The sequence below is a fragment of the Haliotis rufescens genome, unplaced genomic scaffold (assembly GCF_023055435.1).
Source record: "Haliotis rufescens isolate VD_foot unplaced genomic scaffold, xgHalRufe1.0.p SCAF_1, whole genome shotgun sequence".
NCBI classification, from domain to species: Eukaryota; Metazoa; Mollusca; class Gastropoda; order Lepetellida; family Haliotidae; genus Haliotis; species Haliotis rufescens.
In genome coordinates, this window is record NW_025963779.1 from 44,902,691 (window position 1) to 44,925,427 (window position 22,737).

Below are 22,737 nucleotides of genomic sequence, written 5' to 3' on the forward strand. Positions count from 1 at the left end.
GCGTTTACAAATAAAAAATTCCATCTGTAGTAGCAGTATAGGTATATAAATCTGGCCCCAGTTGAAGTGAGCCAGAACCCCCATTACCTATACTACTCAAGGGAAATAATAGGCATCCCTGGCGCACACCAAACTGGCAGTCAAAGAAAGGAATATTGCCACCTTCCTCAGACAAACAAGACATTCTCATATATTGTCTTAAGAAACCTAAAGGTCAATCGTTGTACAGCGGCAATTGTTCCATAGTGTATTGCTGATGTCCTTGCCGCATATTATTCTTGGCAATAAACTCAGATAGTGATCCCAGAGTTCTACTCCAATCCAGTGTGTGAGTGAGGGAGGAGAAGTCAATGACATACAGCTCTGACACTCAAGCTGTGGTTGCAATGGCAAAGCAGAAAGGCAGCCTTCTTCAATGCATGTAGTAGAGTCGCCTATGTACAAGCTCCTACGATGTGGCCATTAATGCTGAGAATAAGATTGACAAATTCCACTTCGGGAATGTATGTGGCGTTTTAGCGATTGTATAGGTCCCAAACAATAGATCCCTTGCAAATCAGGTTTTTCATCACACAAGTAAAAGCTAGTGAACGTGTTGTGAGACCCCACCAGCAGCTAGAGGTTCTACTACACCAAATCAGAACCAGTTGGGACAGTGCATTTTTTGTAGGAAACCTTCAGTGCAGATCGAGTGATATCTGCAGGCTGTGATTGGAGGAAATTGTGTAAGATTTTTATGTCTTTTAAATGTACATCCATCCAGTTATTAAAACTGACCATGTTTTTCTATATTTATTTCTGTCTTTTTCAATATGATAACTTATGCTGAATGTGACCACAGATATTTTCAAGTAGGTGACATTTGGTGCGAAACTGGGGGTGGTGTGTTTCGCTTCCTGTACTCGGAAAAGGAGCTGGCTAAGCTTGTCATTTTTTATTTCTTTTTATTGCTGCTCTAAGGCCAAACTGTGCACACACTTACAGGTAATAGCTGTTGAATGCTTAGTTAATTTAAAAAAAACTATAACGTTACTATAGAAGTCTATGGGAAAACATTTGGTTGTGGGTAACCTGTACACTACATGATCCACACAGAGGTCAATCGGGCAAGGCTTGTAGCTAATGCTCTAATTCCATGAGCTTAAACCTGATGATCACTAATGGCAATGGGTGGATTTAAGCTAACCGAAAACCATAGTTTGGTGATATCCTTGTCAGAATGAGTGTTTTCCTGTGTCTCCTGTGCAGGTCTGTAGCTGCTAGGTAACATTTGAGAACCTGAATTGGACAGAGGAGGTGATCCAGATGATCTACACTTGGAGCTAAAGCAGGAATTGTATAATGTCTATAGAATAATAGAATGATTCCCAATAGAAAGTCCATATGTTGTACAATCGAGTGTAAGGCCAATCTACAGCCCATGGTGCCAAGATGAAACGTGTTGTCTTGATGGAGATGTATGAGGAACTCCGGCACCATAGGGATCATTACGACATCATGAATCAAACCTCGTCGTCAACTCAAACTGGTTGAACTTGTCACATCACAGAGAGGAGGGAGGATGATGGACGCCAAGATCATGCCTCAGCTGCTGAGGCAGACTCAGAAAAAATGGAAGCCCCGAATCTTGTTCGTTATACCTTCCAGGTGATTAGAAATAGATTAGGAAGATTGTTGAATATGGGTTGATGATGAAGATCCATTGACAATGCATCTATTCAGAGACACAGCAAATCCGTCACTGGGCTGACAGAGCGGGGTGCTAGTTGTTCAAATGTGCAAAAGGATCCAGATGTGGGGTCATCCATAATGATGTTATTAAGGCAAGCACCTCCTGGTGAAGTGACAAGCTTATTGGGAATTGGGACAAAAAGTCTGTCAACGAGGTTATGGTTTCCTGGGAATATACTTCCACCCAACAGTTGATGGATTCTGACAAAGCAAACAATAGTGTAGTGTCAATCATCATGCAACTTGTTTCTCTCTGTATTTGAATGTATGCTACTACCAATGCATTGTCCTTGGCAATAATAACTGAGCAGCAGAACAGCAGAGATTACCTCATGTTGGTACCAGTTTTGGATGATAAATAAGAATCTCACCCTCATGTCTTTGGATATAAAATATAGAGGATTATGTTCATTTACATTATAGAATCATGTGTTGCATTAAGTTATGTTTCCTGTTCTGTGTTCCAGATCTCCATCATTTGTGATGTCGAATAAAGATATCTCAAAACAGTATAACACCTACTCATTTATGATGGTGATCAATTAACTCAACAAGATGCCAACAGTACAGTGTCCGGTCCCATCATGTGACTTCGTCACAGAAGACCTTGACTCTGTGGTGATTGCCGCAGTCCTGAATGCACATGCAACGGTCCACACTATGACCACACATGCTAGTAGCTCAGCTAAAGTCGAGAAAGTAAAGCGACCAACTATATCCTCCGCCGGCTCAAGCGAGGACTGGTCATACTTCATCTCTAGGTGGAAAGACTATGTGGAGGCTACCAAGGTCACAGGGAAGGATCTCGTTGTGCAGCTACTGGAATGCTGTGATGAGACATTACGCAGAGATCTAACATGTTCTGCAGGTGGGTCCCTGACAGACAAACCTGAAGCAGCAGTATTGGAAGCCATTCGAGTCCTTGCGGTAAGGAGGAGAACACCATGGTGGCGCGTGTTACTCTTCACAGTATGACCCAGGACCGTGATGAGACTGTTCGTTCCTTTGGTGCTAGGCTTCGGGGTCAAGCTGGAGTGTGCAAGTTTGTCATTCCATGCCCAGGCTGTCACGATGAGGTAAACTACACTGAGGCTATTTTGCGGGATGTGCTTACACGTGGCCTGAATGACCCAGAAATCCAGTTAGACATCCTTGTTGACAAAAACCAAGACATGACTCGATATATCAACAGATATTTGCATTATATACTGAACTGCAAAAGAAACATCACCATGGATAGATATATGAGAAAGCTGATTTTTCCAAACACTGTAAACATACTTTGAGACATATTAAAAAGATGAAACTTGGCAATACTGATCATCACGGTTGTAATTAAAGTGTCAAATGTTCTTAAAGTGAAACACAACACCAGTCCCTGAGAAAATAGCGTCACAAGTCAGTATCTTGTGTGTCCGCCATGTGCATTGATGACTGCCGTGCAACGTCGATACATGGAAAGGATGAGGTGGTTGATAAAGGCCAAAGGCATTTGAGCCCACACTCTGAGGAACGCCTGACGCAGTTCAGCTGCAGTTGTCGGCCTTGGCGATGTGCCAAATGAGGTATGGCGTGTGGTCTCAAGACTTGATCAATGTACCGAGCTGCTGTGACACCATTGCCTCTCCCTGGACCGATGTTCTGGAAGACCACAGGGCCAACCCTCTGTACAAGACCAATTCCCCCCCACACCATGATGCTCGGACCACCCCACGAGTCTCTCTCAACAACACAAGCTTCCGAATAATGTTCCCCAGACTCTCTCTCTGCCATCTGCTGTTGAGATACAGTAACGTCTCTCGTCTGAGAATAGGACTCTTCTCCACTGCTGGTGGCACTAATGCTGGTGCTGTGTTGCCCACTGAAGACGGTCCCAGAGATGACGTCATGTCAGGATGGGTCCTCGGTGTGGCCTGTGACAGTGGAGGTCTCTGCTCATCTATTGTCGACGCATGGTGTCCTCTCGCAGTAACAAAGCAATCTTGAAGATGCTGTCGCACAATCTGACGATCCTGACGTCGGGTGGTGACCCTTGGTCTTCCACTATGTGGTCGGTCATCTGTAGTGTTGGTGGTCTGGTACTGTTGCTGGAGCCTGTATATGGTTCTTGCATGGACTTGAAATACATTGGCTACTTGCAATCGTCCAAGGGCTTGGTGTCGCTGATTTCTTGTCAATCTAGGCATGCGGTAGCAATTCAATAACGAATGATTGTTATCTGATCTGGGTGGATTTTTATAGGGCAAGAAATGGGAGAACACATGTGCATTTCAATTTGCACGGAACTCACATTCATCGGGTTACCATGGTTACCATGATGCGTTTGGGTGATCGGTTTTATTGTCATCTGCTTTGTTTTTTTATCATCAAATTTCATTTTTCTGGACAAGGTAATGTTAAATTTTAGAAACTTTGACAAAAATTACCCAGATATTTAAATGACAACTTTTCATGCAATGTTACTTGGGGTGATGTTTCTTTTGCGGTTCAGTATATTTTGCCCCATGTAAAGCATCAAGTGTCCCTTATCCTTGGTAGAGCATAGGAATCGTGAACTGTCTAACTGTTTAGTTTTCAATAATCGATACAGAAGCGCAAACTCTCTTAATACATAGAGGGTGGAATACGCTTATGTCTTTCTTTAAATTTAGTCTCATCTGTGAGTACTATTCAATGGGTGACCAAGTCAGCATATCTCATGTCCATATCAGATTTGCGAAACACAGTGTCAAACTCATTCAGTAGAGAGCACATTTGAGTTATTTCATCCGGGGAGTGATTATCACCCAGAGGGTCCGGATCAAATAACTCTTTTGGTCGTTTTGTAGGTGGACAGCCAGTGTTGCTGACATGCTCTGGGGGTAAGCTGTCCAATACAAAAGCTTGCTCCAAATGATAAAGCAAAGTACTGTCTTGGCTGGAATTGTAACAGCCTTGGTGGACAGGTTAGTGACCTCTACCTTGACCCATGTTAATGAGTGGCTTGACTGAAACCCAACCACACCAGTGAAGTGAAGTGAAATTGGGTTTAACGTCGCGTCCAAGATTATTGCACTTATATAGCGACGTCAGCCACACCAGTAACGAGGGTATGTGAACCAGAAAGAATGGACTGTGTGGCACAAAACTCCATACCAATCTGTGGAGCACTGGCCCTGCAAATGCCAGTAATAATCTGGTTGCAAGAAGGGGTATGATGATAGATTTAGTTGTCCGCACCTTCTCAGTTTAGTTTAGGTCATTCCAACGCCTACTGAGCCACTGAATAGCCATGGGCCAAGGAGAAGAACTCCCAGATACCCTGTCACCAGGGTGATTGCACGTACCTCAAGCTACTTGACCCATGAAGTCAGGGGGTATATAGCAACAGTAGCCTCATTATACCCCAAATACTGTAGCATGGCTTCCCCTGCTCAATGCACCTCTAGTATCGAACCGATTAGGTGGAGTGTAAAGTGAGGGAGGTAGGATCTGTAGAAGTTTTCAGAGATAGTGGTGACCATTGAACCAGTATTTTATCAAAAGTTCACAGGCATGCTCCTCAACATTCACAGGAGCAATGTTTGGGTACATACAGTAACCAATTATAACAGTAGAACTTACATGTGTGGGGAAACAGCTGTACATCACAGCTGTACTGTAACTTGAGATAATGTAACAAACTTTGTCAATGAAAATGTAAATTTGCAATTAAACATCACTAGTGGATACCCAAGCTTGACTAATATTCCCTGATCTAACAGTTCACCTTACACCTATCAACGTGCAGGCAGATATAGCTTTACATCCCCATCCTCAGTTTACAACGTACCTCGTCAACGGATTGCAACATGGCTTTGATCCCTTTATGTCGCATATTCCACATTAAATAACAGAATGTAAGAACAATTGTAGTGCTACATTGGATCCAGTTGTAGTGACAGAGCCACTGAGGCTGAAGTCCCCAAAGGTTATGTTATAGGACCATTTAAACAAGAGTCATCAAAAAGATGACATATCCCCCCCGGCAGCTGTCTGTAAGTTAACCACAAGTAAATGTGCAATTCTGTATGTAATGAGTCAAGAGTTGAATGTTCTTGAAGAAGCATACATTGTTTACCCACAAAAGATCCACCATGGTCACATCCATATGAAATGGAAAGTAAAACAAGTGTGTTTCTGTGGGTTTTTTTTATGCAAACAAATGACAAATTACAAGAAACAATAACTAAACAAGCATATAGTCAACAAAGTCATCGATATCTGCCGCCCATTTTAACACGTTATGGTCCGAAACAAGAAACTGACCCAACATTGCTCTTAGCCCATGTCAAAATAGCTGCAATGGAAATTCTAAAATATACATTTCTAAAACTCCTTAATATCAAATGGCACCAGTTCAGTATGTGCTTGATATATAGACATGCAATATTTGGCAAGGAAATATTTAACAGTTTATTTGTTATACTCCATAAGTGAACCCACCCTATATTAAAACTTAAATCCAATTTGTTGCCATGGAAGAAGCGTAAAAACTAAAAAAAAAAAAAATTCCTTAATAGCAAAAGGCACCAGTTCAGTATGTGCCTGGTAGACATGCAAAGTTTTGTAAGAAAGTATTTAGCGTTTTTTGAGTTACGCTCAGGAAATGAACACCACCCTTATAGAACCTAAATTCAACTTGTTACCATGGAAACGTAAAAAAAAAAAATTCACAAAATTCCTAAATAGCAAAAGGCACCAGTTCAGTATGTGCCTGGTAGACATGCAAAGTTTTGTAAGAAAGTATTTAACGTTTTTTGAGTTACGCTCCCGAAATGAACACCACCCTTATAGAACCTAAGTCCAACTTGTTGCCATGGAAACGTAAAAATAAAAATTTCTAAAATTCCTAAATAGCAAAAGGCACAACTTCAGTATGTGACTGATAGATTTGCCAAGTTTTGATCAAATACACTGAATTGTTTTCGAGTTCTGCCCCCGAAAAGGAAATGATTACGGACGGATAGACGGACGGACGGACAGACAAGACTGGCTGATCGCTATATCCCCCCCGGATTATATGCTGGGGGGATAAAAAAAAGTAGATAAAAATGTATGCACATTATGGCGATGATGCAGACCCTTCATGGCAAGCAGCTGCACATAACTTTATTGTGATAGCTGAACATGTTCCAAGTGTGCAAAATAACATTGAGGATGAGTTGAAGAAATTCTTAGCCTTGGCACCACATGCTGCACTCCATCCAGCTCACAAGTGATGTGGACCTGAACAGACATTTGGATACTCTGGATACAGTAGCAGTTGGTCAACACACATGAACAGCCTACCCTACAGGTTTCCAGTGTTACCTAAAGTTTATCATAAAGTTCAGTTTGTTTACCACACTGGGTGCTAGCAGTGTTAGATGTCTCAGCTTACGGTACAACACCATAGATTATTCCATCAAGGCTCTCATATTCATACTTGTATTGTATGTTTCAGCTGTTAGGTCTATTATTCATGTTGTTACTTATATTCCAAACTGTACTTTTGGGGGGGCTCTCGGCTGATGCACAACCTCGTTTACTCCATATTCAGAGCATGGAAGGGCTTGTGGTAAAAGATCATAACTTAAGCAAGGTAGCGTCCAGTCAGCATGAACCCAGGACCAGCATATCCCTAGGGATCGTCTGGGTAATTGGACCCCAGGACCGGGATATCCCTCTCATTTTACTTTAACACAAGTATGGGCCCCAAAGACCCCAGGACATTCATTCCTTCTACCCGGGTCACCACAAACCCAGGGTTTCACAGTAGACAACCGAGGCAGCTGCCATATTACGCCAAACATTGTAAATAAAAGATTGAACAATGGTTATCATTGTTAATAATTCTAAGAATACTACCTCTATTTACATCTTTGCCATAAATCCTGTATTTGGGCTTCAATCACACTAAATAAAATTTTCAGATTTTCAACAGACGTCCTCCTTACTGTCAATCACACACAACTAGTTGTTCCCAAATAGCATCATAACCAATCAAGCTATGACATATGCAATGGCGGGAATCTCACTCCCATATCTAACACTGGAGGTAGATGAATTGGGGAGGTGGACGGGAGTACTTCTGATGTCATAGAGGTAGTATTCTTAGAATTATTAACAATGATAACTATTGTTCGATAATTCTTACGAAACTGCTACCTCTATTACATATTTGCCAGAATATACCAGAGGAACCCGGTGGGATCTGCCTCTAGTAACTCCCTGTGTAATTGACAGTATTCCCTTCTGGAAACCATTATTCCCTGATTCTAATCCTAACCCGAGATAATTTCCCTTCAAAATTACCCCTGAGGACTTGAAAATCAGAATGTCTCTAGAATTATGTCAAATATGTGATACTTTTACTGGAATTACCATTATATTTGCTGATCTTGTTGGTAAAAATGAAGTCATATCTGTTCTATTTCTATCCAATGACGTCAATTCTTGTTAAATTTGGATTGGTGACACTTAATACCGGTGCTGACATCACTTCAGGCTGCGCCTTCACTTCCGGTTTGCCACTTCCTTTTATTGGATAATGACGTCTCTTATGGTCTATTTCTACCAAAAGAGGTCATTTCCTGATTAGATGGACCTTGCACTGTTATTGCTAGTGCTGACGTCACTTCCTGTTATGATATCACTTCTGGTGATGACATCACTTCTGGTCACTCAAGGAGGCACTCAAGGTGCTTCTAATCCATCCTACAACTAATAGACAGGATAAACAAGAGTGTACTTACCCTCTGATGTTCCACTTGGAAAAACTATTGGTGGACAATATTTTGAGCTGCCACAACGGGCCAAAGGGAATATATGCCCTGTAGGTCTGGCTGTACATCACGTAAGTAAAAACTGGTGAAGGTGTTCTCTGTGCGGCCCACTAACAGCTAGAAACCACTTGTTCTACTCAGACTGATGTCCATGAAGCTAGACTTGTGGCTAGGGCTCTTATCTCATTAGTTGTGCAGGATCCAAGATGTGGTGTGGAATTCTGTGCTTGTGTATAACTCTCTGCAACAGAAGTTTTAAGCCAGCCCGCTATTGTAGCCTTGGTGATGTCTTTGTTGGACTGAGTCTTGCAAGATATAAAGTCTCCTTCGATGGCATCTATGTTGGTCAGTAGCCGAGAGATAGAACTTGAGAGCTCTGATGGGACATAAAAGTCTATCTGGGTGATTCACTGTTGGTCCCAATGCAGGAATGGTATAATGTCTATGACCCAACAGTCCCATTGTGGTAGATTGATTCTTGGCTACGAAGTCTTTGAGTGATTGAGGTCCAATGTTGATAATGAGTGAGAATAGAATAGTCCATGGCATGGAGTTCTGAAACTCTTGCTGCTGTTGCCAAGGCTAGGAGGAAGGATGCTTTCCTGGACATTTGGAGTGAGGTGGCCTTAGCCATGGGCTCGTAAGGTTCCGTTAAAAGTGTCGTAGTACTACGGATAGATTCCACTTTGGGAAGATAAGAGGCGTGCGAACATCTTCTAGTAGAAAGGATCTCATTAGTCTGTTTAGAATGAGATGGTTTCCGATTGAGAGTCCGTCATGTTGTAGTACAGAGCGAAGAGCCCAAACCCACATTGGAATTTATTGTCCTGACATAGATGTATTAAAAAATCCGCTACCATAAGGATGGATATAGCATTAGTTATAATCCCTTGTCGTCTTCTCCACTGGACGAACTTGTCCCATCTGTGGTCATATAAAAGGGAGGATGAAGGTCTCAATGATCTTGCCACAGCTTCAGAGGCAAGTTCAGAGTAATTGGATGTCTGCATCTTCTGCGTGATAACTTCCAGGCAGTTAGATGTAGGCTCGACAGATTGTCATGGAAAATGTTGGACTTGGGTTGTCGTAACTGATCTCGACAGAGAGGTAACTGGATAGGTTCTTCCATAAGTAGTTTTAGAAGTCTGGGGAACGACACCCTGCTGGGCCAGATCAGGATTATCATGCAATCCGTCTCCTCCACCATGTGGATGACCTTGTCCAGGAGAGACCATGGTGGGAATGCGTATGCAATTAGACCCATCCAGTCCATCGATAGTGCGTCGATTTGGTGAGAACTTGGTTCGGGACATAAACCGCAACTGGCAAATAGATCTAGGTGTAGTGTGTCCCATAACATGGTTATCCAAGTAACCTAGGGATGTAAGGTCCATTCTGTTGCCATTATTCTCCCCTGGCGAAAAAGGCTGTCGGCAAGGATGTTCAATTTCCAATGTGTATGTCTGGCTTCCAACCAGCAATTGATGAAGTCTGCCAAGGCAAATAATTGTGTAGTCTCCGTCATCAGGGAGCTGGGGCTGGTTCCTCCTTGTTTCTGGATGTAAGCCACTACTGTAGGTCTGTGAGAGACGTATCTTCCATGCCAGGATGGCGTAATAGATTGCCTTCATTTCCTTGCAGTTTGATATGAAGGACCTTCTCGCCTGTCTTCCAAGATCCCTGTACCATGAGATCGTCCATATGGGCTCCCCATCCCGAATCTGACGCATCTGTGAATAGATGGTGTTTGGGCGTCGGAGAAGTCAGAGAGGTGCCGTTCATCACATGTTCTCTGTTGGTCCACCAATGCAGGTCTCGTACAAAGTTGGTAGGTACCTGAGTCTTGCATTCTTGGGTCTGGGATCATAGTGAATTGATCCATATCTGTAGAGGACATAGCATCAACCTTCCTCTGAAGGTCATATCCTGTAGAGACGTTAAGTTGCCCAGAAGAAACATCCAACACCTCAGTGATTTGCTGGGTTGACTTGACAGTGATTGAATCATTGTAATAGTCTTGATGAATCGATCCTCTGGTGGGCATAGATATCCTTTGTTTAGATGGAATCTTGCTCCGATGTATATGATGTCTTGAACCAATGTGGTCTCGGACTTGGAGGGATTGACTAGGAAGCCTAGGTAGGTGGTAAGTTGGACCAAGAATATCATGTTCTGGTATAACTGAGCTTCCACTTGGTCTGCAGCCAGGAAATCGTCCAGGTACCCATGTATTCGTACTAGCTGGAGGTGGGTATACCTGATGACTGGCGCTGTAATCCTTGTAAATATCCAAGGGGCTATTGATATCCCAAATGGTAAGACCTGGAACTCGTAACATAGACCATTTATTGCGAAGCGCAAATATTTCCGTGACGATTGGTGAATCAGGACGTGAAGATAGGCATCTTGTAGATTGAGGCTTATAAGCCAGTCGACCATAACTTCCGTACGGATTCCATCTGGAATTTTGGCAGAGGTACCTGGAATTTCTTGTTGAGGATCTTTAGGTCGATTATCATCCTCATGTCGGTTGTATTCTTCTTTGGGACTAGGAATACCGGAGAATAAAAGGCTTTGGTGTTGTTGGTCTCCACTTGTCTCCAAATGGCTCGCTTCTTGAGTTGCTTCCTGGCAGCCTCTGCTGCCGCTAGCTTAGCTCCGACTAGACGAAATCTGTGTCCGACTGTTTGAGTCTTCAAGATAGGATGTTTCTTGAAGTGCAGTTTGTATCAGTGAGCCACGACATCAAGAATCCAGCAGTTGGGCATAACTTTTCAGCTTATGACAGTCAGCATAATGTTGAAAGACGGTAGGCATAAATCGCAGTCCAAAGGGTCAAAAGGGTCTATAACATAACATCGGAGTGGGTGGCAGGGAAGTCAGAACCTGCGTTCACCTTTGCCTCCAGATCTTCCACGGCGGTGGGATCATCGTTTCTTGTAATCTGACTGACAAACTTCTTCTTAGGAGGCTGTTTAAATGACGAGTCTTTCTGGTCACAGGAACGCTTCTGGGGGTTGGGAAGATCCATGAGCCTTGGCAGCTTGGCTGATAGTTGATGCTTTGAATCATTCCGTTGTATCTTGTCTTACCTAGTCTATTACATGTCCCAATTTCCCGTTGAATGTCGTGGGAGCAGATATCGGTTGTGACATTATCAACCTCTTGGTTTGGTTACAAACAGCTTTAGAAGAAATCTGAGCTAGAAGTTGTTGACGCTGCAGCCATAGTAGCTGTGAAGACATCCAGACTTAGGTGGAGAGTAAGTCTTGCTGCATTCTTAGTATTGTGTCTAGTAGGCTGTGGATGATTCCGACTTGATCAGTCCTAATAGTCATAGGCATGTCGCCGGTTATTCCTTCATAAGATATCTGTAATGGTGGGTAAGATGACTGTAATGGCGGAATGATGTATTTAATTCCGGCGACAAACCAGTTTATATAAGCGCCAATGTCCATTGAATATCTGGAAACCTGATGACAGATCCTTAATGTGCGAAGCAGGTAATGTGACATTTGTAGTAGGGCTGCGTACTAGCTTCATAAAATCCTCATCCAAACTTGGATAATCTGGAAGTGGAGCATTGTGTGTCTTGTATAACTTCCATTTCAATGGAGGTAAGGGTAGTCGTTCTTCATGTCTAAACTTGAGTAGATTTTCAGACATCTGGTCTACTGCCTTGCCTGCAAGGCAATATTCCCGCATCTCAAGTGGCAAATTTTCTGTCAAAGGATGTTGGAGTACAGGCATGAGGTGATATAATTCCTCGATGAGTTCTACAAACTTATATCCCTTGGGATCGTCCAGGTCATTGGTCCCCAGGACCGGTATATCCCTCGCACGTTACTTTAACACAAGTCAACACAACTGATCAGACAGAAGCACAATCTCGTAGATTTAATCTTATTTTTCATGGGTTACCAGATAAACGGGGAGAGACTTGGCAGGAGAGTGAGCTATGTGTTAGAGCTTTTATGGAAACTTCACTCACTATAGATAATGCCTCTTCACTGAACATTGAGCGTGCTCATAGGTTACATTCCAAATCAAAGTCTAGGCCTCTCATTGTAAGGTTTGCCTTTTTCAAAGAAAAATGTGATGTTTTTGATGCTGCCAAAAAATACCTTAAAGGAAATAAAGAGTTCAGAGTGTCTGAGGACTTTACACAGAGAGTTCGTGATATGAGATCACAGTTGTTTGACTTTATGAAGCCAGCAAGAGAAGAAGGCAGGGTTGCTTTCCTCAATTATGACAAACTTGAAATTGACGGGAGCGTTTTTGTCTATGATGAAGAAAACCATAACATTAAACAAATAGGTCAAAGACGTGGGTGGTCTCCCGAGATATACACCGACTTTCTGAATCGTCTCATGTGGCGTCTGATTCGACTCAATAGGATTCCGGCCATGACTTCAGTACTTACAGGAATTCTTCTATTCAACCTGACTTTAATGTGATTGACAACTTGAGATGCCACAATATTACCTCCCACACATCCTCGGATTCCTTAGCAGTGGTAAATACATATCTGCCTGACACAACAACAAACAGTGACAGTATATCTAAAACTGATCCCAGTATATCTAATGAGCTGACAAACACATCTGCTACTGATAATGTCACCCTGGAGAATCCTAACCGCAGTACTGGTATTTATGAGTTCATAACATTCTGCAAACAGTGTAATATCTTCTGTTTCTTAGAAACAATGTGTACTGATGCATTAGATATCTTGCAAAACATAACTGGAATTGACAAGTTGGAAGAGCAGCTCTGTCAAATAATCCATGACTATGGGGAAGGGAGTACATTCATCTTATGTGGTGATTTCAATGCTAGAACAGGAAGTGAAGAGGACTTTATCATGAATGATGAAACTGACTATTTACCCATTAATAAAGACTATAAATCTGATAATTTCTCTTTACCTCATGCGTCATGTGATACACAAATCAATAATTTTGGTAGATCATTGCTAGACCTAAGTAAAATATTAGGTATCCATATTGTAAATGGAAGATCTACATCCGATAGAAATGGAGATTTTACTACTGTCTCCCATGCTGGGTGTAGTACTGTTGACTACCTTATTGTATCATCTGAGGTTTTCTCTAGGGTTATTGATTTGGTGGTTCCAAACAGAACCGAGTCTGACCACTTGCCGGTTCTATGTAGTATGGAACATGTCTTCATGTCAGAGTTACAAAGTAAGCAAGCTACAGAGAACACTGTTGGTATTACCCTCACTCCTGTTCCTAAATATAGGCTTCCTATAGACAGAATACCAGCATATCAAGAATATGTCTTTAGCAGAGAATGCAGCTGAATGTTTGACGATTTTATTTCTGTTTTGCAAACTGACATAAACCCTGCAGTTAGGAAATTAGCTGACATACTTATCTACTGTGGGGAAAAGGCGGGGGCAGTCTGTAGATGGTCTAGAAATAAAACCTCTGAAGAGCAACCGTTATGGTTTGATGCAGAGTGCTGTCAACTTAAATCTAAGAAATACATGCTACTAAATCGTTTCAGATCATTCAAGAGTGACTCAAACTTAAAAGATTATTTATGTGCAAAAACTGAATTCAGAAAGATAAGTATAAAATACATGAGTCAGAAATTGACCAAGGCTATATAACCCCTGACACTTGGTTTAGATATTTAAAGGATTTATTAAATCCAGCTTTTATCAGAGATGTGAATGAATTTGATAAATCAGTTTAGGAATTTTTAGATTCCCATTCATGTCAACATTGTAATGATATGCCTTTTACTGACCAGCTCTTATCAGGTGAAATTACTGAAAATGAAATTAAACAAGCTTTAAATGATTTAAAAGTGGGTAAAGCAGCCGATGAGGATGGTATACCCCCTGAATATCTGAAAAGTATAACAAATTTCATAAACCCTTATCTTAAGCAGCTTTTTAATAAAATTCTAGATACTGGTGTTTTTCCAGATTCCTGAAATATAGGAATGATTATTTCTCTACATAAATCTGGAAACATATCTGATCCAAACAACTATCGAGGTATTTCTCTCTTAAATGTGACTGGCAAATTGTTTTCTGTTGTGATTGAAAAACGTATTAGAACATGGTTAGATGTGAATGACCTGTTATCAGAATCCCAAGCTGGATTTAGACCCAACTATTCTCCATCAGACAATATATTTATTCTTCAATCTTTGTGTACAAAATATGTAAACCCAAGGGCCATTTTTATTGTGCCTTTATCGATTTCAAAAAGGCTTTTATTAATTGGCAAATTGTCAAAAATTCTACAGAGCATGTACTCATCAGTTAAGGCATGTATCAAGACAGATAAAGGAATCACTGAATGTTTCAGAACTTCAGCTGGTGTAAGACAGGGCTGTGTACTCAGCCCTGTCCTATTTATATTTTTCATAAATGAACTTGTAACTGAAATGTATCATGAATGTGATTACGGGGTCTTTGTGTCACAAGATATAATTGATATAATGCTGTTACTATTTGCTGAAGATGTTGCTTTATTATCATTTTCAGTTAGTGGCCTCCAGAAACAGTTAAATGTTCTCCAGCTATATTGTGAGAAATGGGGCCTTGAAGTAAATTTGAAAAAGACAAATGTTATTGCTTTCAGAAAAGGTGGTATTTTAAATAAATTTGAAAAATGGACAAATTAATAAGACAGTAAATATTGTTTCATATTATAAATATCTAGGATTGACTGTATCTTCTCTATTATCATGGTCAACAGCATGGAAGCAGTTGGGTCTGCAAGCATCTAAAGCCTTGATTCCTGTCTATAGAGTTTTTAAAGAAAACAAATTTTTATCTTTCCGAGTTGTTTCGGACATTTTTGACAGAAAAATAGCACCAATTCTTCTGTATGGTTCAGAAATATGGGGATGTCAATATAATGATTCCATAGAAAACATTCATGCCATGTACTTTAAACGTTTTTTAGGTGTCGGTTAATATGCCTCTAACAAAGCCATTCTAGGAGAAACTGGTCGTACAAGTCTTTTTGTTTCATCCCAGCTACGGGCAGTTAAATATTGGATAAAGCTACTTCGTATGAATTCAAATAGATTTTCTCTTCATTGTTATAATATGTTAAAAGCCTTGGATGAAAAGGGTAAATATTGTTTATGGGTGTCTGATATCAGGAATATTCTTTGTATGTCTGGTTTTTCTCTTGCATGGATGTTGGAAATGATAAATTATTTATCTTCTTGCTCAAGCAAAGATTACTTGATATAAACAGACATCCAAAAGAAACTTTACCAGAGTTTGAAATCACTCTTGCTCAAAAACAACAAAACATACATGCATGAAGTAAAGTGTATTGAGAAGATCAATATATCAACATAATCAACACTGAAAATGACAATCATACCGCGACCGAGAATGACGTCAGAGCCCCCCAAAGTTGGGTGTGGTACAAAACTCGAGCTTTCAGAATCATGGACAATAGGCGGAGTACATAAACAATCGCTCACGTTCAATAACAAGTCATTAGTAGTGTGTGTGACCACCAAATGCCTCAATACACGCAAAAACTCTTCGACACACAGAAAAAGTCAGTCGTCTGATGAGGTCACGTGGGATTTGACGCCATTCTTCTTGGAGGGCCAAGATCAGTTCTTGCCGGTTGGCTGGAGAGTGTGGTCGTTGTCGAACACGACGATCCATCAAGTCCCAGAGGTGTTCTATGTGGGACATGTCGGGTGAGCGTGCAGGCCACGGCAGGACGTTGCCGTTGCTGGCTGCGAGGAAGTTAGTGACAATTCTGGCTGTATGGGCTCTAGCGTTGTCATGCTGATAAATGACACCACGTGGCTGCTGTTGGAGAAATGGTAGAACAACTGAACGAAGAATGTTATCCATGTAACGCTGAGCTGTCAAGTTTCCGTCAACGATGACCAGCGGTGTCCTCTCATGCCCACAGATCCCTCCCCACACCATGACACTCCCTCCACCATATGGTACGACCTCCTGCACACAACACATCACCGTTCGTTCACCCCTTCAGCGGTAAACACGTTGTCTTCCATCAGCGCTAAACATACAGAATCGACTTTCGTCAGTGAAGACAACCCTCTGCCAGTCACGTTGTTGCCAACGTCGTACAGTCCGGGCCCATCTCAATCGCAGACTATGATGTTGCGCTGTCAATAGCTGTCCTCTGTATGGTCTAAAAGCCCTGATTCCATGAGCCCTGAGTCTCCTGGCCACTGTCTGTCGACTAACCCTGTGACCTAAGGCATTTGTCGCCGATGACGTCACTGTCAGGAAGCAGATTCTGAGGTGCAAGGTACGCAAGTACCGGTCATCATAGGGCGTGGTCACCCTGGGTCTGCCTGTTCTTGGCCTGTCAGTGGTCCGCCCTGTCTGTCTGTAATGTTGCATCAAGTTGGTAACGACAACACAGGAGCAACCGAAGGTTTGTGCAATATGGGCGTGGGTGGCTCCCATCTGTACCATACCCAAGGCTCATTCACGTTGTTCGACTGTAAGTCGTGGCATTTCTTTTGTGTTTTTTTATCACTGTGGATGTCTGACTTGCCGTTGCAATCGTTTTATACCCTTACCCGCACGTGCATTTGCAGTTGTCAATGGTGCACGTGTTTTACACTTTTTCGCGTGTTATCTCGCAATCATGTAACAGACGATTAACATTTTCTGCATACACTATTGTTTCATTTAGGTTATTTGTTTTAGATAGACTTCATGGGAAAAAAAATTATACTTTGTCTGAAATTTATATTTTCAGTTGGTAAAGTTTCTTTTGGACGTCAGTTTATTTTCACAAGATTGGCACTGTCAAATATCATCCTCAAGGTTTTTATGCCATTATACGAATATAAAATCATTACTTGTTCCTGAAAAATATGTATCTGAACTTCAGGATAGAACTTTGAGAAGATCTTTGTGTAAATTACTTATATCCTTACATAATTTTAATGTTAATAATCTCAGAAAGAAAAATGTACAGGATAAAGAAAGTAGCTTATGCCGTTATTGTAATGAAGGCTATGTTGAGGATGAGTTTCATGTACTTCTCATTTGTAAATATTATCAGTTTTCAGAGTGTAACAATAGGATTAACTTGCATAATTCAATACAGATTGTTGATATTCTATTTCCGATGATGGCTCATGACAAAAAGACTTTAGGTTGGTGGTCCGGGTTATATACTGCACAGAGCATTTTGATACAGATTTCAAGGACCAAGTTAATACCTCTGCTTAACTATAAGTTCAGCTTATGTACGGTAATATAGGGTACTGAATTGTTTCTCCCCTGGAAACAGAGTACCTCCCTCCATAAGAGTTCATGCAGAATGCATGAGGAGGGCAGGTGAGAAAGGAAGTTTAGAGAAGTGGACCAAAGGGACAGGTTGCATCTGACAGGTGTCAAAGGAAGTCAAGATGCTAAACAGTAATGTGAAGTGGTGGACATATCTGAAAACAGATAGGGAAAGTCCATGTGAAACTTGAGAAATCACAGACACAGCAAAAGGGATCAAGGTTGAAGTTGTTAGTTTGTTGACATACAAACACAGACAACATGTAATGAACACAACATGAAATGATGATTATAATGTGACTTATATATAAGTAAAGACTATTGGCTTAGCTCACATACATAAGTCACATCCATTGCCAGAGCTATCAACTTTCGCCAGCTGTGACATCATAGGGGTAAGCCAGTGGTTGTCTTCCTGTTGACTGTATAAGTCCAGTTTCCATCCTTGCCAAACTAAGCTGGAATTATGGAGTTATATTTTGGCTGGACTAATGAGTCTATGCATAGTCCCATCAAAATCGCGTAACCATATCGACATCCGTGCAGATTTGCGACCGATTACAGGATTTGCAAAGCATGTGTACGGCCAACTCAATGTCAACAGATATTTTCCAAATCTGTTCATGTTTTTAATCAGGGTGCTCACATCATTTGATGCACTTCACGAAGTAAGACCTGTTTTATCACAATATAGATTTTCATTATCGATCGGATCGTCATGACTGGGCACTACCATTTTGTTTGGACCAAATGCAAATGATTTGAGAGGTGGAATCTGATTGATCAGAGGGATATTGAAGGGACATAACTTGTAATAGCCATCAGTGGGGCTACAATCAGGGAAAGAAATTCCTAGTTTTGCAAGGGTGGAAACTGGACTTTTATAGTCAGTTAACTCCCTTGCCTCAGGAAGTTGGACAAAACCATGACAATACACAATTGTTTCCAGGCATATTTTTCATTACCTTCCATGAGTCTTTGTTGCAGAATGAACAATTGTTGCTTTTCAAACTAACAATCACCACTAATCAAATATTCAGGTGCAACTGTTTTAGCTTGGCTACGTCTCTACATGTCTTAGGTGAGGAAGTGACTGGATGGACTGTTACATATATCATTTTAATTTGCGAGTTATCATTAATTTTGCTGGTTAAAACAAATCTGAATAGCCTTGTGTCAATTCACATCATTTCATTGTTTCAGATTCCTATACTTTTTGTAAGTTTCTTAGAAGAAAAGTCCTTAGTACTTTGCATAATTTGATGTTTCTAAGCATACTAAAATCGTTATTCTAACGCTATGAAACAAATCTTAGTCTCATCCCTTTATTTGGAGAAAAAGTCAAAAGATATGGTATTGAGTGATGATGGATGGATGACGGAGAGACAAAGGACTGATAAAAGTTAGTTTTCTGATGACCTATTCTGAATCTTTTCCACAAATGAAACTGCTAAACAGATTCAATAGGAAGAAACAAACTTTACTTTTACTTCCAATTTGTGAGATTTTAGGATGTAAGAAGTAAATGCCAAGGTTCTGACTAGTATACGTACATTGCTCCTGTCTCTTGATTACCCGTGTCAGGATTCTTGTAGACCTTCTTCAAAGATTCCAACAGTGTGTGCCCTGTTGTAAACACACGGTACGTCAGGAGAAAGGTGTTCAGAAAATCAATACTCAAAAATCGGAGATCAGTGAGTCGCTCAAGTAACCGCTCTACACTTGCATGTCGTATCTGAAGATATATCATCAAAACAATGAAACATAGTCAGACAAAGCAGAAAATTACAGAAAATTACTATCAAGACAAAACGAATAAATTTTCTAAAAAACATATACTGTAAATAATGAAATAAATGCGAGCAGGAAATCAATGCGAGTGTTCTTTGCTCACATTAATAAAGTGACACATTTCTATCTTGATATTTTCATGAAAAGCAGTTGAAGTTAAGTTTGTGTAGAAAGCAAGTGATATTCAATGCTGTTAACACCTCATACTGTATCAGTCTACAGTCTTGGTATTATTGTTTGCTGATTAGCTTTTATAGTTAAAGGCAGAGCTACAACGAGTGCATTAATTTCATGCTGCATTTTAGGCTAGGGATCAACACTCATCAATCTGGTGACGTATTGATTTCATGATACATGTACAGTATATATATATATATTTATAAGGGACAGAATAAAGGGACAGATGTACAAGCTGACTATCTAAGCAACAGTATAACAGCTATTTCAAAAGATAGCCAAACAATCTGACAAGAGTGAGTGAGTGAGTCTGGTTTAACGCCGCTTTTAACAGTATTCCAGTCATATCACGGCGTGTCAGCTTAATGTGGGAGGAAAGTGATGCAGGTCTCAGACGTTTATCACTTCGGTGAAAGCCACGAGCATGGGTATGGTGCTGACAAACCTAGAAACATAATCGGGACGAACCGGGATTCGAACCCACAATCATAGGTTTCTGGCGTGCCAAAGGGACGCAACTCTGCACAGCGAATCGCTGCGCCTTAGACGACTGGGCCACCCATGCCCCCCCAATCTGACAAGACAATCAACAAGATGCTTAAACAGCCAATTAAGCTGGCTTAATTAACACCTGGGAGTTAATTTAATAAAAATATAGCCTTGTAGACTAAAGTCGCTCGGAATGAGCAAGGAAATACTAGACTTCCAGAAAGTATGGGTACTTGACCTACAGAGTTTCGAGACGCATAACAATAAACAGATATTTGACCTAAAGAGTAACTCGACCTTACTTGACAATCCCAGGGAAATTGGTAATTCATGGATTACAAGAAAAAGGGGTATATATATATAGCCTTTGACGAGGCAAATAACGATTAACGGGATGACGTTGATATTTCCCATATTAAAAATCAAATTTTTGCTTCCCTTTTAAGGAATAAATGCATTAACATTAACATCAGCAACTTGTCAAAATTTTACGTATAGATTGTGCGTAGCGATACAGGATTCCATAGCCGTGTGAAATTACTGTGAACCAAAATATACAACCTCTTAACTCCTTTATGGCATATTCCTTTTGCTGAGAAAAAAAGTTCCTCAGATTATTTTAAACAAAATACTTGAACAGACTTTTGAAGAATAATTGAAACCTCAATGACGGTAACAACAATGATTCTGTGTAATCTGATAATTTCTCTGGTGTAACTTCACTTATATATAGTTTCAAATCAAACAGCTCTCTCGCTTGAAGAATGTCTCATGGACTAGAGGTCAGAGTAGATGCATTAGTCGGTGTCATTATCACTTTCAATGACAATCTGGCGTATTTTGCCTGGGACCGGGCTCGGAGGTTTAACATGATTAATGGTTATGTTTCCACCAGTCATGCTGCCAGCAAACACAGTGTTAACACCACCAGAAACATTTATTTGAGCCTGCTGACTGTGTTGTCTACTGTAGATTTGGACATTACGCAAGGGGCCACTCTGCATGACGGGAGTTTCATCAACAAGCTGGGATGTCATAGTGTGGGATGGAGTGTTTCGTGAAATTTTGTTGGATATTTGCTTGTGCTGGTCAGGATTAATATGGCAGTAATGGATGTTTTTGTGGCCTGTTATCTGCATTATTTAATTTGGCGGAACGCTGTTGTCATTCAACTTTTGCAAAAGGTGTTTGCATGCAGAGTGATTTGTGAGTCGTTTCGATGTTTGGAGACTGGCAGCATCGCAAATGTTTTTCATGAGAGAGGAAAGTTTGTTTTTCACAATTTGATAGCGGATAAACTACTGATAGCCAGGTTTAGGCATGCCTAATGTGTGTGTGTCAATGTGAAAAGGATTGTCATCTCGACAGAAGTAGAGTGGATGCATGGAGGGATACAACTTATACACCTGCACAGGGCACCGAGAGGGATCAGCAATATTAGACCACATTTTGGGCCTTACATCACGACAATCATGAGGATTCTCACCGGACCCATTCTTTTCAAACAGTTCAAGATATTCGTGATCGTCTCCATCAACATGCAAAGTGATGTCCCCCCAACACATGTTGTAGTGATCAGTGACAGCTCTTAACCCAAAATGGATTGTGTTGTAGAGCCATAGACAGTTTATTAGCTCATTGGATTACTGATTCCAATAGATCCAAACTGGGACAGGGACTCTCTTCATCACCAATCGGGTCGTCTCTCCTTGGTAAGTTGCCACGCCCTTCTTTCTATAGTACAATTTTCTCCCCTTTAATACTTCCTGTGATCGCAAAAATTCTAATGATGACGTGAGTGAAAAGCCATTTTTCAGTGATCTCTCGATGCTGCTCTGAAATCTGTGAGACTGTTTGGTTCACATTTTTCCAATTTGTTTTACACTAAATGAAAAACTTGCAGAGAAGTGTGTCCAGTTCGTTTGAGGGGGGATTTCATGCAAATGGCGAATTTCATTTTGGACTTTTAGAAAGTTATCAAACAGTTTCAAATCTTACAAAGTTTTCTTGGCTGTTTTTGTTTTGATTGTCTAGGATCACACCATCGATCATGCCGTCCTCAACAGCCACAAATCTACCATAGGCATCTTTCGGCTATGTGTTCATCGTCTACTTCGCCATGCTCGATGATGGCATTTCGATGATGAAACGTTGGCCACAAGGAAGTTTTTATAATCTGCCTTCATCACAGTCAAATTCAAATTCCGTACCATCAACCTGTTATATCCATTTGTCAACACGGATATCACTGGAGCACTTCCCCTTCGATCTATTAAAACATTGTCTCCAACATCAAAGGTATCCATGTTGTTTGTAAACACCTACTCACGTGCACCGGTGAAAAAAGTCCCACTTCCGGTTATCTAATTTGCATATCTAATTTGCATACTTATGTCATTGGGGTATGACATACATGTTTTTATTTCATATGCTTATGTCATCGATAAATGCTTTAGTTAAATGATAAGA

At 40.8% G+C, this 22,737-nt stretch overlaps 1 protein-coding gene across 2 annotated transcripts in view; it reads right to left on the bottom strand.

The window, feature by feature from the left end:
• LOC124136483 (ras-specific guanine nucleotide-releasing factor 2-like) overlaps window positions 1-22,737 on the bottom strand; it is a 977,843-nt gene that overhangs the window by 594,784 nt on the left and 360,322 nt on the right. For both annotated transcript variants that reach the window (XM_046502407.2, XM_046502406.2), the window contains one exon: window positions 19,365-19,546. In XM_046502407.2, coding sequence (XP_046358363.1) covers window positions 19,365-19,546 — 182 coding nt within the window. The remainder of the gene's footprint in view (window positions 1-19,364; window positions 19,547-22,737) is intronic.